We start from the raw sequence: 14,888 nt of genomic DNA on the forward strand, positions 1-14,888 counted from the left end.
TATGGGTGACGTCCAATCAAGGGACGCTACTCTTCCGCTAATCTCATTCCCTATACTGTGGACGTTTCGGAAACGTCCACTATATGTCTTCGTCTAATAAATCGAAGCTTACAATTCAATACACATCTTTATTTTTTTCCTTCGAGCACTAACTACTAACGTATCATTTTATTTTCTGCCCAGCAGTTACCCAAAGCACAACTAACCATGGCCAGTCGAGTACGTGCAAGATTTATCGACAAGATGTCACGTATCATTTTCCCTGCCACCTTCATCACTTTTAATGCCTTTTATTGGTGCTTTTACATGATATAACACGAGGCAAAACTTATAGTGTGGATGGACATTTAGTTTTCAGTGAGATTAGACGTCAAATGAATTATTCATATTAATTAATTGGGAAAATTTATCACAATAATATTAAATTAGTAGATACATTTCGCTCTAACTCTCTTTCTCTAATACTCGCTCCTATATATAAATATCTTTCTTCGTTCTCTCTTTCATCGCTTACTCCATTCTCTTTCTTTCTTTCTCTATTCTTCGTATGTCTCAAATTGTCACATTGCTCTCTATCTATCTGTCTATCTACCTACCTATCTCCTATCTATCTATCTATCTATCTATCTATCTATCTATCTATCTATACCTATCTATCTATCTATCTATCTATCTATCTATCTATCTATCTACATCTATCTATCTATCTATCTATCTATCTATCTATCTATCTATCTATCTATCTATCTATCTATCTATCTATTCTATCTATCTATCTATCTAACATCTCCTCTCTCTCTCTCTCTCTCTCCTCTCTCTCTCTCTCTCTCTCTCTCTCTCTCTAGGTTCATTTACTTATCTCATCAGATTACCGCAACCAATTTAAATTGTTCATGATAAAATTTTTGTCAACGTAAACATAATATGACCAAACGTTGGGGCTCTCAGGGCAAAATTCATTAAGACAATAAATGCCCCAGAAATTGAAAATAGAATATGTAAGCTAGGTTACCAAAGATAACCAACAAAAAAGTTTTGTTCTAATTAAATAGGATATTGAAAAAAATAAATAGAATGTGTATGTGAGAGAGAGAGAGAGAGAGAGAGAGAGAGAGAGAGAGAGAGAGAGGCTTCTCAATCATATTATAGTAGCACAGATAGTACAAGTGGCCTGTGAAGTCTAGATTTCGATTGGAAGCTTTTCCAAAAAAATGTTAAGTCTCCCCATAACCGCCGTGCCATTGCTATCCTTGATTCGACTTCTGTTATTCTCTCGTTCCATCCTCGATCAACAACACTCCATTGTCCATAATAGAATGAATTACTCAAACCTCTCCCTTTAACAAATAAATTAACATAATCTGTAAACTCACCTCACCTCATTCTCCTGACCAAGGCGGTCGTAGAGGAGAAATGAGAAGATGACTCGTGCTTTAATGTATTAATATTATTACTAACTTGGTGATTCTTACTCATGCATTTGTGGATCTATAACACATGCTTACGTGAAAAGGGATAAACCAAAAATATAGGGTATGATTATAATTACTTGTTTAACGCAAATAACATTAATAAGTTTTTACCCAATTATATTCAATTCAAAGTTTTATTTTATGCTACATAGAATTTTCAATCATCACAGGTAAAATCAATAATTAACCAAAGGAAACTACCAAAAATAAATAAATAAATAAATAAATAAATAAATAAATAAATAAATAAATAAATAAATAAACCATTTGCCTCTATTTGCTCACGTTGGACAACGTGGGTAATTCCTGTTGACATCAGACATCCTGTTTGATGGAATATCAATTTGTCTTTATGGCAAGCCAAGGGGACGGGATCTAATGATGACGGTGCAAAAGGCGTAATTTTTAAATTATTTTTTGTTGTTGTTGCCTCTATTAAGCCCGGATATGGTTTGGGTTTATTTTTACACTTTTGTATAATGTTATGTTACATTTCAATGCTTTATCACATGCTTTTTGTAACGCCTCACAAAAACTCACTTCGCCTTCAATTTGTTGGTCTTCCAAGTTAGCTTTGATTTTATTGGCACCATTATCATCATCATCATCATCATCATCATCATCATCATCATCATCATCATCATCATCACCACCATTATCACCATCATCATCATCATCATCATCACCACCACCATTATCACCACCATCATCACCACCACAACCACCTCCGCCACCATCATTATCATCATCATCATCATCATCATCATCATCATCATCATCACCATCATCATCATCATCAGCATCAGCATCATCATCATCATTATCACCATTACCACCACCAGCACCATCATCATCATACTCACCACCACCACCACCACCACCACCACCAGTCATCATCATCATCATCATCATCATCATCATCATCATCATCATCATCATCATCATGATCCATTCCTTTGCAATTCATATTGTTCTGAATGTTGTACGACAAGCCACATAGACTACAAGAAAGTATACTTACATAGTTTATACCACCAACCCATACTCATGTCACCTTATTGCTTGTTTCAATGATATACACATACGGCACCTCCTACATGTGTTTTATCCACTAGGGAAGAGGACATGCATAGCTAAGATAATAGTTACTTCATCAAGGGAAGAATCGTATCTTACCCCCCAGCTCAAAACTGTTGATATAATTAATCATAATTGCGCTTTTATATAGCGCAATATCCACTAAATGTCCTTTTTGCTTGTTTCAATGATATAAACATACGGCAACTCCTACGTGTGTTTTATCCACTAGGGAAGAGGACATGCATAGCTAATATAATAGTTACTTGATCAAGGGAAGAACCGTATCTTACCCCCCCAGCTCAAAACTGTTGATATAATTAATCATAATTGCGCTTTTATATAGCGCAATATCCACTAAATGTCCTTTTTGCTTGTTTCAATGATATAAACATACGGCAACTCCTACGTGTGTTTTATCCACTAGGGAAGAGGACATGCATAGCTAAGATAATAGTTACTTGATCAAGGGAAGAACCGTATCTTACCCCCAGCTCAAAACTGTTGATATAATTAATCATAATTGCGCTTTTATATAGTGCAATATCCACTAAATGTCCTTATTGCTTGTTTCAATGATATACACATACGGCACCTCCTACATGTGTTTTATCCACTAGGGAAGAGGACATGCATAGCTAAGATAATAGTTACTTCATCAAGGGAAGAATCGTATCTTACCTCCCAGCTCAAAACTGTTGATATAATTAATCATAATTGCGCTTTTATATAGCGCAATATCCACTAAATGTGCTCAAAGCGCTTTACAATGTTCCCTGGTCAACAGAAACATTTAATATGTAGAACGAGACATGACGCCTGTTAAGCGACATTACATTTTTTCGGACAAAGACAACGCTGGTAACGGCCAGGTACTCATTTTACACATGAGTACGGTGAGAGAATGTGAGTTAAGAGTCTTTTCCAAGGACTCAACTATGCGCTGAGCGAGGCTCGAACCCAGGACCTTCCGACCCGAAAGCGAGTGTCTCACCGGACTCAGGTGTAAAATGAGTACATGGCCGTCAACAGCGTTGTCTCTGTCGAAATAAATTGTAATATCGCCCAACATGCATAATATCTCGCGTTCTACATGTTACCTGTTGCTGTTGGTCAGAGACCCTTTGTAAAATGCTATGAACACGTTTTAGTGGATATTGCGCTAAATAAAAGCTCAATTTATTTGAAATTGAATTCATAGCCACAAAATGAATATTTGAATTAATTTCTATTTATTTTAGGGAATAATAAATATATCCTCTAAATTGAAACCAAAAATTAAATTAAAAAAAGAAAAACAACAAAGTTTGTCTTTCCGATCATTTTTATTGTAAATGCTTTTGAGTACGATCACCCCCAAAATAATACCGTTTTTTTTTAAATGTGTAAAATTTAAGTATAATTCTATGTCTTCAATTCCTGATCATTTCATGGTTGTGATTTTTTGCAATAGTATATTGATTATTTGTGGCTAGTCCGTAAAATATGACCCACCGATTCGAAACGGTATTATCTCGGGGAGTAGTTTGACTCCGAAAAAGGTGAATGTATGATTAAAATTACAAGAAATAAGAATTTTGAATAAGTATTTTTGTCAATATATAAAGATATATTCCTTTTCCACCATCTTTATTTTGTTTTAAAAGCCTAAATGATGAAGCACCTGATTACATTAAAAGTATGTTAGAAATATTATATGTACCAAATATAGGAGTTTACGGTCCTCGACTGACAAAACAGAGCTTACTCTTAGAAATAATTATAATGATAAATTTTATGGCGGCCGTTCTTTTACTCACACTGGCCCCTTGTGTTGAATGTCCTGCCCAGAAGGATAAGAGAAACAAAATCTATTGATAGTTTTAAATCATTGTTAAAGCACTATCTACCATTTTACCGTTATATTTTCATGATATTGATACAATATTACATTCACTGCTGAAATTGATATCATTGTGGTTTACGATTTATATTATATGTAAATTTTGTATATTTAGTTATAACGTGCATTCAGTATCACACAGTGATGAGAATGCCCGATATAAATACCATATATTATTATTATTATTATTATTATTATTATTATTATTATTATTATTATTATTATTATTATTATTATCATTATTATTGTTGTTGTTTCTATTATTATTATTATTATTATTATTATTATTATTATTATTATTATTATATTATTATTATTATTATTATTATTATTATTATTATTATTATTGTTTTTATTATTATTATTATTATTATTATTATTATTATTATTATTATTATTATTATTATTATTATTATTATTATTAGAAATTAACCACGGGAGAGAAATCTCAATAGGTTGGAAAATCGACTCAACAAGTATTGTAGAAATTACATGTTTTCAATTCGTGTCTTTTTGTCTGGTTCTTTATTTTATGTCTTTATTCATTTTCAAAATTTGTTGTTGTTATTTTGTTTGCTTTGCTTTTTTTTTTTACTTGAATAATTTAAGATAAACCGAGATCAATTCCAATGGAATCTTGAAAAAATGAAACTGCCTTGAATTATTGTTTAATGTTATGTGCGGCTATGTAGTCTAGTGGTATGACACTCGCTTTCGGATCGGAAGGTCCTGTGTTCAAGCCTCCCTCGGCGCATAGTTGAAGTTGAGTTCTTGGAGAAGGCTCTTTATTCAAATTCTCTCACCGTACTCAGGTGTAAAATGAGAACATGGCCGTTATCAGCATTGTCTTTGTCCGACAAAAAAAATGTTAATATCGCCCAACAGGCGTCATGTCCCGTCGTGTTAAATGTTGCTGTTGGCAGGCACCTCTTGTAGAGCGCTTTGAGCAAGTTTAGTGGATATTGTGCTATATAAAAGTTCAATTACTTTTTTTTACCATGTTGTAATCAGTATTAATCGCTTACTTTGGGACAGATCCATTTATTTGCCTGCACTCTTTAATGTCATCACCAATTATCACTATCATGATCATTTCTATCGAGATCGACATTATCATACATTATAATCATCATAATCACCATCATTATCGCCATCATCATCATCACCATCATCATCATCATCATCATCATCATCATCATCATCATCATCATCACCATCATCATCATCATCACCATCATCATAACAATCATCATCATCACAATCATCATCATCATCATCATCATCATCATCATCATCATCATCATCATCATCATCATCATAAGCTTTCTGATTATCATTATCATTTGCAAAGTATGTTAACCAGAATTGATTAACTGTTTAGCACATCAAAGTCGGCATCACACACAATGACCATGAATGTTATCGTAAGAGAGTGATTTTGAATGAAGAAAGCTTGTCCCATCACTGCATTCTATATTTTATAACCCACTTGCCTCATAACACTATTACGTAATAAAGTTAAAAATAAAATAAAAATCCCTTTATTTATCCCCTAGGGGAAATTTGTCTCTATGGTCTAATCCAATAGAAGACTGGAATAACCCAGGGGTCAGCCGTAGTGCAGCGCCGCAAATTGAGCTAGGGCGAGGTGATTTGCTCAAGGCCACACAGGGCAGCGGGTAATCGAACTCGTTACCTTTCGGGTACGAAGCAAAGAGCTGAGCCACGCTGTCCCATAAACAGACATAAACAGATGTAACAGACACGAAAAAAAATAGATTAAAAAAAACGTGAGCTTTTTTATTGCGCAAAAGCGCTTTACAAGGGTCCCTGACCAACAGCAACACGTAACATGGAGAACGAGACATGAAGCCTGTTAGGCGATACTACAATTTTTTTTCTTACAGAGACAACACTGTTAATGGCCAGGTACTCATTTTACACCTGGGCACGGTGAGAGAATGTGAGTAAACGGCCTTTTCCAGGGACTCAACCTATGCGCCAAGCGAGGCTCCAACCCAGGACCTTCCGATCCGAAAGCGAGTGTCATACGACAAGACCACATAGGCGCACATTAAAATTATAATAACCAAATGTATATTTTTCAATCTTTTAATCGGCTAAATGCTCTAGGGTTATGACTCTTGCCTTAGGAACGGAAGGGCCAGGGTTCGAGCCCAGCTTTGAGCGGCGAATAGGTGAATCTTAGGGAAAGTTTTTTATTCACATTATCTCACAGCACTCAGGTGTAAAATTAGTTCCTGGGCATCAACGGCGTTGGCCTCCTCGGAAAATAAAATAGTGTAATATCGACTAACAAGCGCCATAACTTGTGCTACGAGTTGATTGGGGACTTTGAGTAAAGCGCTTTCAGCACGATTAGAAGAGATTCTTGAGCTAATTAGCCCTCTCCTACACCAGCCATTTTTAGAATTTCCCCCGTAAATTCACACCCACCCAACACAAAAATAGACTTTTCTTACTCAAACAAAAAAGTAACAAGTGCATTCTATACAGAATCTTGTTCAGCAAAATGAACTCTACAACACAGTGATTAGTATTTGTAGCTGTAATCAAAGCATTTCTATTTATTTTGTGATGTACAAGATAAATCAGAATGAGAAAATTGTCGGTTGCATCGTAACGAATGTGACGATTTTCCTATGGATGGTAAGGAAAGGGTTAAATGCTCACGTTTGTTTTGGTTTTTTAAATACATTTTAAGGCGCGAATAACTAAAATATCAAAATTTTGTTTACTTCAACGTTAAGTTCACTTTTAATGACAGTTTTTATGACAATTTATTTTCATCTTAATGTGATACTGATATGAGGTGGTGGGTAACGTATTTTTGGTTGATTTTGTTGAATAGATGGAAGTATGGAAGACACGAAATAAACCTGTATGTCTATAAAAACACAAAAACGTTCTGTTTACTTTTGTTTGTCTCCATATAAACTGACTGACTCAAATCCAAGACTAAGATGATAATCGAGACATGAAACTTAGGAACACAATGCGGGTGCAATGTCAAGTCGGTAAACATAGGATTTAAGTATTGATGATATTTGCGTGATCTTCAAAGTTTATAGTCTTTTAAAGCGTGGCCATCGTAAACTTATAGCCTGATACTAGAATCCACTAAGACTTCATTTTTTTGAAGTTTGTGCACCGTCTGGTGATTTGTCGTTAGTCGGGCTCAATGAAACAAGTGATTCCATTGGTTGAACTATTGAATACAATTCACAATTTGTTTTCTTTTGTGGCCTAATATCCGTCTTTTGACGTAATTTTTTGGTCAGTGCCAAGCTATAAGGAAACGATGGCTTCGGTCAAAGAGATTTTAATGAGGCGTAATCACCCAACCGAATATAGAAGCTGATAAAACCCGTGCCTAATTTAAGTTTTATTACTAATAACATATGAACGAGAGGATGTTTACCAACTTGACATGACCGGATCTGGATATGCATTGTTTGCTATTAAAATCATATAATATTTGGCGACTCTCGAAGTTTCTTGTCTCTGTATTTCATCTTCAGTTCAATTACTGAACATTACTGTATTACTGTGATATAAAATTTAAAAATATAATATTATTAACTACCTGATAGTAGTAGTGATAGTGGTAAGAGTAGTAGTAGTAATAGTAAATATAGCAGTAGTAGTAGTAATAGAAGTAGTAGTAGTAGTAGTAGTAGTAGTAGTAGTAGTAGTAGTAGTAGTAGTAGTAGTAGTAGTAGTAGTAGTAGTGGATAGGACGATAGTCAAGTACTTTCTGCCAGATCAAACAGACCCAGTGACCCAATCACTGTTGGATATACAGGAGAAGTGGTGGGAGGGTCAGAATGAAACTCGACTTCAAGATCGATTTCTGTCTCCTTGCGAGTGAATTCAAGAGCCTCATTGCTGAAGATATCGTGCACTTTTGAAGAGTTCAGTGTTGTTTTTATTATTAAGGCGTTTCATTTTGTTCACAAAAGTCAAGCAATGTTATCGTGGTCAGTAATCTGATGGGTGACAGTTATCGTTGAAAATCCTGGTCTCAAAGCGGTGGCCTTGGAGAAGGCATTTTACCGACATTAAACCTAATCAGGTGTGAATGAATACCTGTTTATAGGCAGTGACGGACATTGAAAGAGTGCTGGCGCTAAAAGAAAGCCTAACAGGCGACTTGTGCTGTATGAAATGGTACTATGGTTCCATATGACCTGCTGGAGGAATACATGAAACCTTGTGAAACGCATTGAGTACGGTAAACCCATGGAAATATTCATATTATGTATATCTCCATTATTATCAAAGATTGTACAAGAAACTCACACCAAAAACCAAGGCTTGTAAATAAACAATTGTATTTTCTCTCATCTATACAATGTTGATGTTGCAATCTCTGTTACACATGTTATTAACAGCTCATGTTATTAATGTTGCAGAACAATTCTGCGGAACTCTGAATACACAGCTTTTCAAAATTTTGACCAGAAAAATCGTCCTTCAAATTTATGTCGATCGACTGAAATGCTCTCATCTTGTCAAAAACTCTCAAAATCTTCAGTAAAGACCCAAGTCTGAGAGTTTTTGTCAAGCCAAGCGTCGATTTAATGGACTGATATTTAATAATTTGAAGTCCGAGTATTCTGGTAATATTTTTAAACCGTGTTTTTTTCCAGCTTACGGCAGAAGAATACTATAGGTAATACGGATAAAAATCACGAAAAGAAAAAACTTTAGGATAAATTAGATAAATGCATAATAAATGTTATAGTTTATATTAGAATAATGAGAGTTATCATAACTTATATCCAATATGATATATTTTCTACAATACTGGGATTCATTTTAATTTGTCCAAAGAAGAACCACGATCTTCAGATCAAAATTTGAAAATTAGTTTCCTGTATTTAAATAATGAGTATTTATGTTTTCGGATGTCTTCTGACATCGGTATTTTAAATAAATATTTCATTAGGACTAGGGTAACACAAACTTTTAAAATTTAAAAATTTTTTATATTAATTTTAAGCAATAAAATTGAAGTAATAAAAAAATATAACATTATCATTGTTATTTCATGTTTCAATTTAAATTCCTTTAACGATTTTGAAGTGATCCACGGGCCAGCCTATCTCTCCTATCCTTCCGTTCTTAGCCAAGGGGAATGACTGTCCAGGGGCGTTCCTGCTGAGGTAAGCAAGGTCGCTGGTGAATTCGTTGGACCTGTCGCCGACCCCAACGGCCTGGTTGAAATTGGTTAGATTGGCTCGGTAGTCTCGCAAACCGGAAGGACCTGGAAACACAGATAATATACAGAATATTTAAAAATAACAACAACAACAACAACAACAACAACAACAACAACAACAAAAACCCAACAAAAACAAATAGAAGAAAGAACAAAGGCTTGAGCTTGTATATATCCACTATCCATTATCCACTACACGTATTCAAAGCGCTTTACAAGGGCTCCCTGGCCAACAGCAACATTTAACATGTAGGACGGGACATGACGTCTGTGAGGCGATATGGCAAACTTTTTTTTTTGGACAGAGAAACAACGTTGTTAACGGCTATGTACTCGTTTTACACATGAGTAGGATGATAAAATGTGAGTGAAGAGTCTTTTTTAATGAATCAACTAAACGACGCTCAAAGCGGGGCTTGAACCCAGGACCTTTCAATCCAAAGGCAAGTGTAATACCACCAGATCAGATAGCCTCACTAAAACAGAATATATGGGTGACACATCGCCTCCATTCGGTAATATGTCAGGCTGAACTACATTCTGAAAATTGAATACAAACTGACAATGAGAAACTCTGTACTCATTCCCCTCAATGAGGCATTCGAAATCACAAGGGGACTGTATCTAAAAGAAATTTATAAGTACGCAATGATTTTCACGGTTGCTTCCCTTACTTCGATAAACTTTGGATAGTGCTGGGATAAAGTATGGTTTAGGAGAAGCCCCCCGTCTCCGCCCCCTCCCCCAAACAAACAAGAAAAAAACAACAAAAAACCCCAAAAAACCCGAACAAAAACAAAAAGAAAATAAACAAAACTCCAAAAAATAAAAACAAAAACAAAATAACGAAAAGAAAAAAAAAAAAAAAAAGAAAAAAACCTAACAAAAATCAAACGTGCTAGTGTTAGAATCGACCATGCCAACCAGCTTCAGCAAGACATATAGAAGAGCGTACTGGTATTCGGCATGCTAGAGAATCCAGCGAGTATTGCATATTAAATGCTTGTCATTCACTGCTTATAAACTTAGAAAATCACAAGTATATACTACAATATGATAATACTTCACAAACGTCCTTCGAGTTTGAGGCATATTATTATTATTATTATTATTATTATTATTATTATTATTATTATTATTATTATTATTATTATTATTATTATTAATATTATTAATATTATTATTATTATTATTATTATGTATTATATAATAATAATATTAATAATAATAATAATATAATAATAATAATAATAATAATAATAATATTATTATTATTATTATTATTATTATTATTATTATTATTATTATTATTATTATTATTATTATTATTATCATATTATATATAATAATAATAATAATAATAATAATAATAATAATAATAATAATAATAATAATAATAATAATAATAATAATAATAATAATAATAATAATAATAATAATAATAATAATAATAATAAAGATAATAATGAAGCATTTATAAAGTTCGCACTTCCACTCAAAGGTGATCAGGGCACTATGAAATAATAAATACCCATACGACCTGCAAAGAGACCATCTTTGAATTTCACATGATCATCGTAAACATTGATTTAAATCTCATTTCAAATTAATTCCCTTGCATATAAAAAACATACCAGTTAGTTTGGTAACCTAAAGTTATCATGTTAACGTCAGAAGGTCTGAGGTTCGATCCCTAGGCGAGGTCGACTGATTTTATGGGATGGTTTTTTTTCCTTGTATTTTTCGTTCTTGCTTTGTCTGGTACCTTTCATACACACTGGTTCAGTTCTTTATCCTCAAAATGCGTCTGCTCCTTAATTTCTTAATTTGATATAATAGGTATATTGTGTGTGTGTGTGTGTGTGTGTGTGTGTGTGGAGGGGGGGGGGGGGAGGGGTGTTTGCATAATATGTCAATGAGAGACATAGTGAGTTTTTGTGTAAGTGTGGGTTCATGTAATGCGGTGTGTGTGTGTGTGTGTGTGTGTGTGTGTTTGTATGTGTGTAGGTATGTCTGTATGTATGTTTATAAAGTAAATCACGACTCCTCTTTTTTTTAATTGATCTAATAATAATTGTAAGAACAAATCAGTGTCTGTAGTCGTCAGTTCGACGTGTCAAACCCGACCTATCTACCCAATATAGTAAAGAACTGGAAATGAAAGGAAAATAGACAACAAAACATTAATTGAAGATTAATATAATCACCAAACACTTCAAATCGAAAGTACTTTCCACTTGACTGAATGCTTTTCTAAGGGAAGTAATCATCATTATCTTAATTCATAATCAATGCCGCGACGACCTGGGCGATTTTCTTAAAACCTCACTGTCTCTGCCTTCACAGGAAAATGACAAACAACAAAAGTCTCTTTAATTTAACGTCAAAATGGACAGTGACTATGGGACGGTTGACTTTTGAATTGGTGTCAATGATATAATTTTAATAAAACTTGAATAAACTTATTCAATCGTACAGTCTAATAGAATCAAAAGGGAACAGTCCTTGCTTAGGGTTCAAGAGTGTAGATTTACTTTTTTTTAGCCGGTAAACAACCTTACTCTGGGAAAAAACTTAATAAGATAAGATAAGATAAGATAAGATGAAGTTTATTTATCCATTTCTGGAATTTTACATTAGGTATTGCCATAGACTAATAAATTTATGGAAACAAATATAGAGTAAGGTTTTTAGCCAGTTAACAACTTACTCCAGAAAAATCTCGTATTTAAAAATTTAACCAGAAAACCCATCCTTCAAATATCGATCGATTTATATTACTCTCATCTTGGCAAAAACTTTTTAACTTTTTTATTTTAAAATATTTTTTTTGCGAAGTCCCAGGTTTACGAGTTCCAATGCTGTTATGCTCTTCCTTATTTCTTGTAGAGTAATCTAAGAGGTTACGTTTTCCGTGAAGCTCCTCTTGTGTTATTGGAACAGAACGATTAATGCAGATTCCCTGACTTTGCAAAGCATACACTATAGTAGTGTTAATACAAAAGCAGCAAGAAACAGCATGCGTCACCCCTGATAAAAGATCTTCATTGGCTTCCTGTTAAGTAGCGAATATTGTACTAAGTTCTGATATTGTGTTTTAAATGCCTGAACCAACTTATCTTTATCGTTATATACACCAACACGATCCCTTCCCTCGTCATCCGATGGAAAATTAATTGCTTGTCACTCACGGAAAGAACTCTTTCGTGTCATGTGGAGGACGATCCTTTTATAGAAACATCCCAACCCTCCGGAACAAACTTCCAAAAAAAAAGCACTGCATTCTTCATCGGAAGATGTGTTTAAAAAGCATCTTAAGACTTTGTTATTTTCCAAATTGAATTGTTGATTCCCATGTAAAGCGCTCTGAGAACTTCTCTGTGACATGGAAGAGCGCTCAACAAATATAATATATCATTTATTATTAATGAAATGAAAGAGAAAAGGATAACTATTCAAGGAATGAAATGAGGGTGTGAGATTCAAAACCAGCTAGATCCTATTATTATCATTCATAGAAAACTCCAATTTCGTCATTAATTTGTTTAGTGCCTTATATAATATACGATAATATATGAAAAGAGGAAGTTTATTTATCCACTTGTGGAAATTTACATTAGGTATTGCCGTCGACTAATGAATTTCTGAAAAAAAATAAGCCAAAAAACAATAAAAAGGAAATACAATGACATAGAAGTAAACCAACAAAAATGATTATAAAACTAAACCCTAAAAATTTATCTCATTACTTTTCTTGTTTGCCGTATAAAGCAATACTACGCTGAGTGTTTTGAAAACAAATTTCTCTGGTGATTCAAAAGTGTCAAATAGCCATGGCTATATGGCTACTATGTGGTCTTGTGTTATGATACTCGATTTCGGATAGGAAGGTCCTGGGTTCGAGCCACTAAAAAACAAAACTACTTGCTTTGCTAGGATAGAAAAAAGCCAAAGCAAAACAAAAAACGATAAAATCAACAAAAACAAAAACAATTAGATCAACAACAATCAAACAAACAAACAATAATATAAAACACAAAACAAACAAAAACAAAACAAAACAAAACAAAGGAAGCCATGCGACTGGTATGCAATAAACCCATGGAGCAACAAAAACCAACCAATTCAATTATTAATATGATTTCCCACTTGACCAACGCCATGGTAATTGAAGACCTATTGATTAATCTAGTGGTTGGTTGGTTGGAGCCTCGACTTGGAGACCACTACAGTTAATCTAGCTCAAGAGAGCTAAGACTCGGCCAAGGTGGATGAAAGGCGAGTAAGTGTAGACTACGAACAAGTAGGCCCTGCGGGAGTACTCGAGTACCAGAGTACTCGAGTACCCGAGATCCCATGAATATGAAAGGACTGTGTTATATCATAGCCAGCCACTTCAATTACATTGAACTACAGAATAATTCTGTAATAGGGCTCAACAGTCGTGATGTCACTTCCCTCGTAATGACGCATAGAAACAATGGCGGGCGGCATTATCTTCATCACCGCCCTTATGAAATACTTCTCCGACGAGCATACAAATCTATCCGGAGGAGAAAAACATTATAAATCTGATCATATTTTGACTTTTAGCCATTTTGATCACATAAGATGTGAAAAAATTCTAGCCAGCATGAGTACCGAATTTCTTTGTTTAGAACCAAGCTGCTGGTTGCTGGGCGGACGTGACATCAAGACAATTGAATCCTTTTACAATGAACTTCAGAATAAACCTGCAATAGGAGGGATTATAGCCACGCCTCTTCGACTGTCAGAGCGAACTATTATTATCGAAGGTATGTGTTTAATTAAAACATTTGCTCGCACTACCAACCACATAGATCGCACCAACACACAAAACTGTGTGTAACCCTAAACGTTTATAGATGCTGTGCTCTGGTAAAAAGAGTAAAGGTAGACCAAGAAAAACATATTTGAATAGATTGAACAGCAGGGTGGCAAAGAAAGAAAAGAGGGATATTCGTTTTTTAAGGTTATCGGATCAGAGAGATGAATAGCGTACCATGATCACCGGTGTCTGGCACAGACTTGGTACTTGAAGAAGAAGAAGAAAAGATGCTGTGCGCTTGGCTAAGAAACTTACAGCATTGCCATCCGGAAATATAACGGACCAATACACACAATTATGTATAACTCACCACCACTATTAATACGACTACCGCCACCACCACTACCACTGCCACCTACCTGT

At 34.4% G+C, this 14,888-nt stretch overlaps 2 protein-coding genes across 4 annotated transcripts in view; one reads left to right on the forward strand and one right to left on the reverse strand.

The window, feature by feature from the left end:
- LOC144962533 (glycine receptor subunit alpha-2-like) overlaps nt 1–473 on the forward strand; it is a 213,304-nt gene extending 212,831 nt beyond the window's left edge. Inside the window, exon 10 of one of the 2 annotated variants that reach the window (XM_078895544.1) lies at nt 184–443. In XM_078895544.1, the coding sequence (XP_078751670.1) occupies nt 184–315 (132 nt within the window). In that variant the 3' untranslated portion in view covers nt 316–443. Of the gene's footprint in view, nt 1–183 lie in introns of both variants that reach the window. The other variant, XM_078895550.1, reaches the window with a different exon arrangement.
- An 8,296-nt stretch (nt 474–8,769) lies between these two features.
- The window catches only part of LOC144964949 (protein SPMIP2-like), a 9,789-nt gene continuing 3,670 nt past the window's right edge, over nt 8,770–14,888 (reverse strand). For both annotated transcript variants that reach the window (XM_078899771.1, XM_078899762.1), the window contains exons 2-3: nt 14,885–14,888; nt 8,770–9,721 (exon numbers count right to left, since the gene is read on the reverse strand). The exon at nt 14,885–14,888 is cut by the window's right edge and continues 121 nt beyond it. In XM_078899771.1, coding sequence (XP_078755897.1) covers nt 9,516–9,721; nt 14,885–14,888 — 210 coding nt within the window. In that variant the 3' untranslated portion in view covers nt 8,770–9,515. The remainder of the gene's footprint in view (nt 9,722–14,884) is intronic.

Source organism: Berghia stephanieae, chromosome 1 (assembly GCF_034508935.2).
Source record: "Berghia stephanieae isolate SIO BIC M18660-M18661 chromosome 1, UCSD_Bste_1.3, whole genome shotgun sequence".
Lineage (NCBI taxonomy): Eukaryota > Metazoa > Mollusca > Gastropoda > Nudibranchia > Aeolidiidae > Berghia > Berghia stephanieae.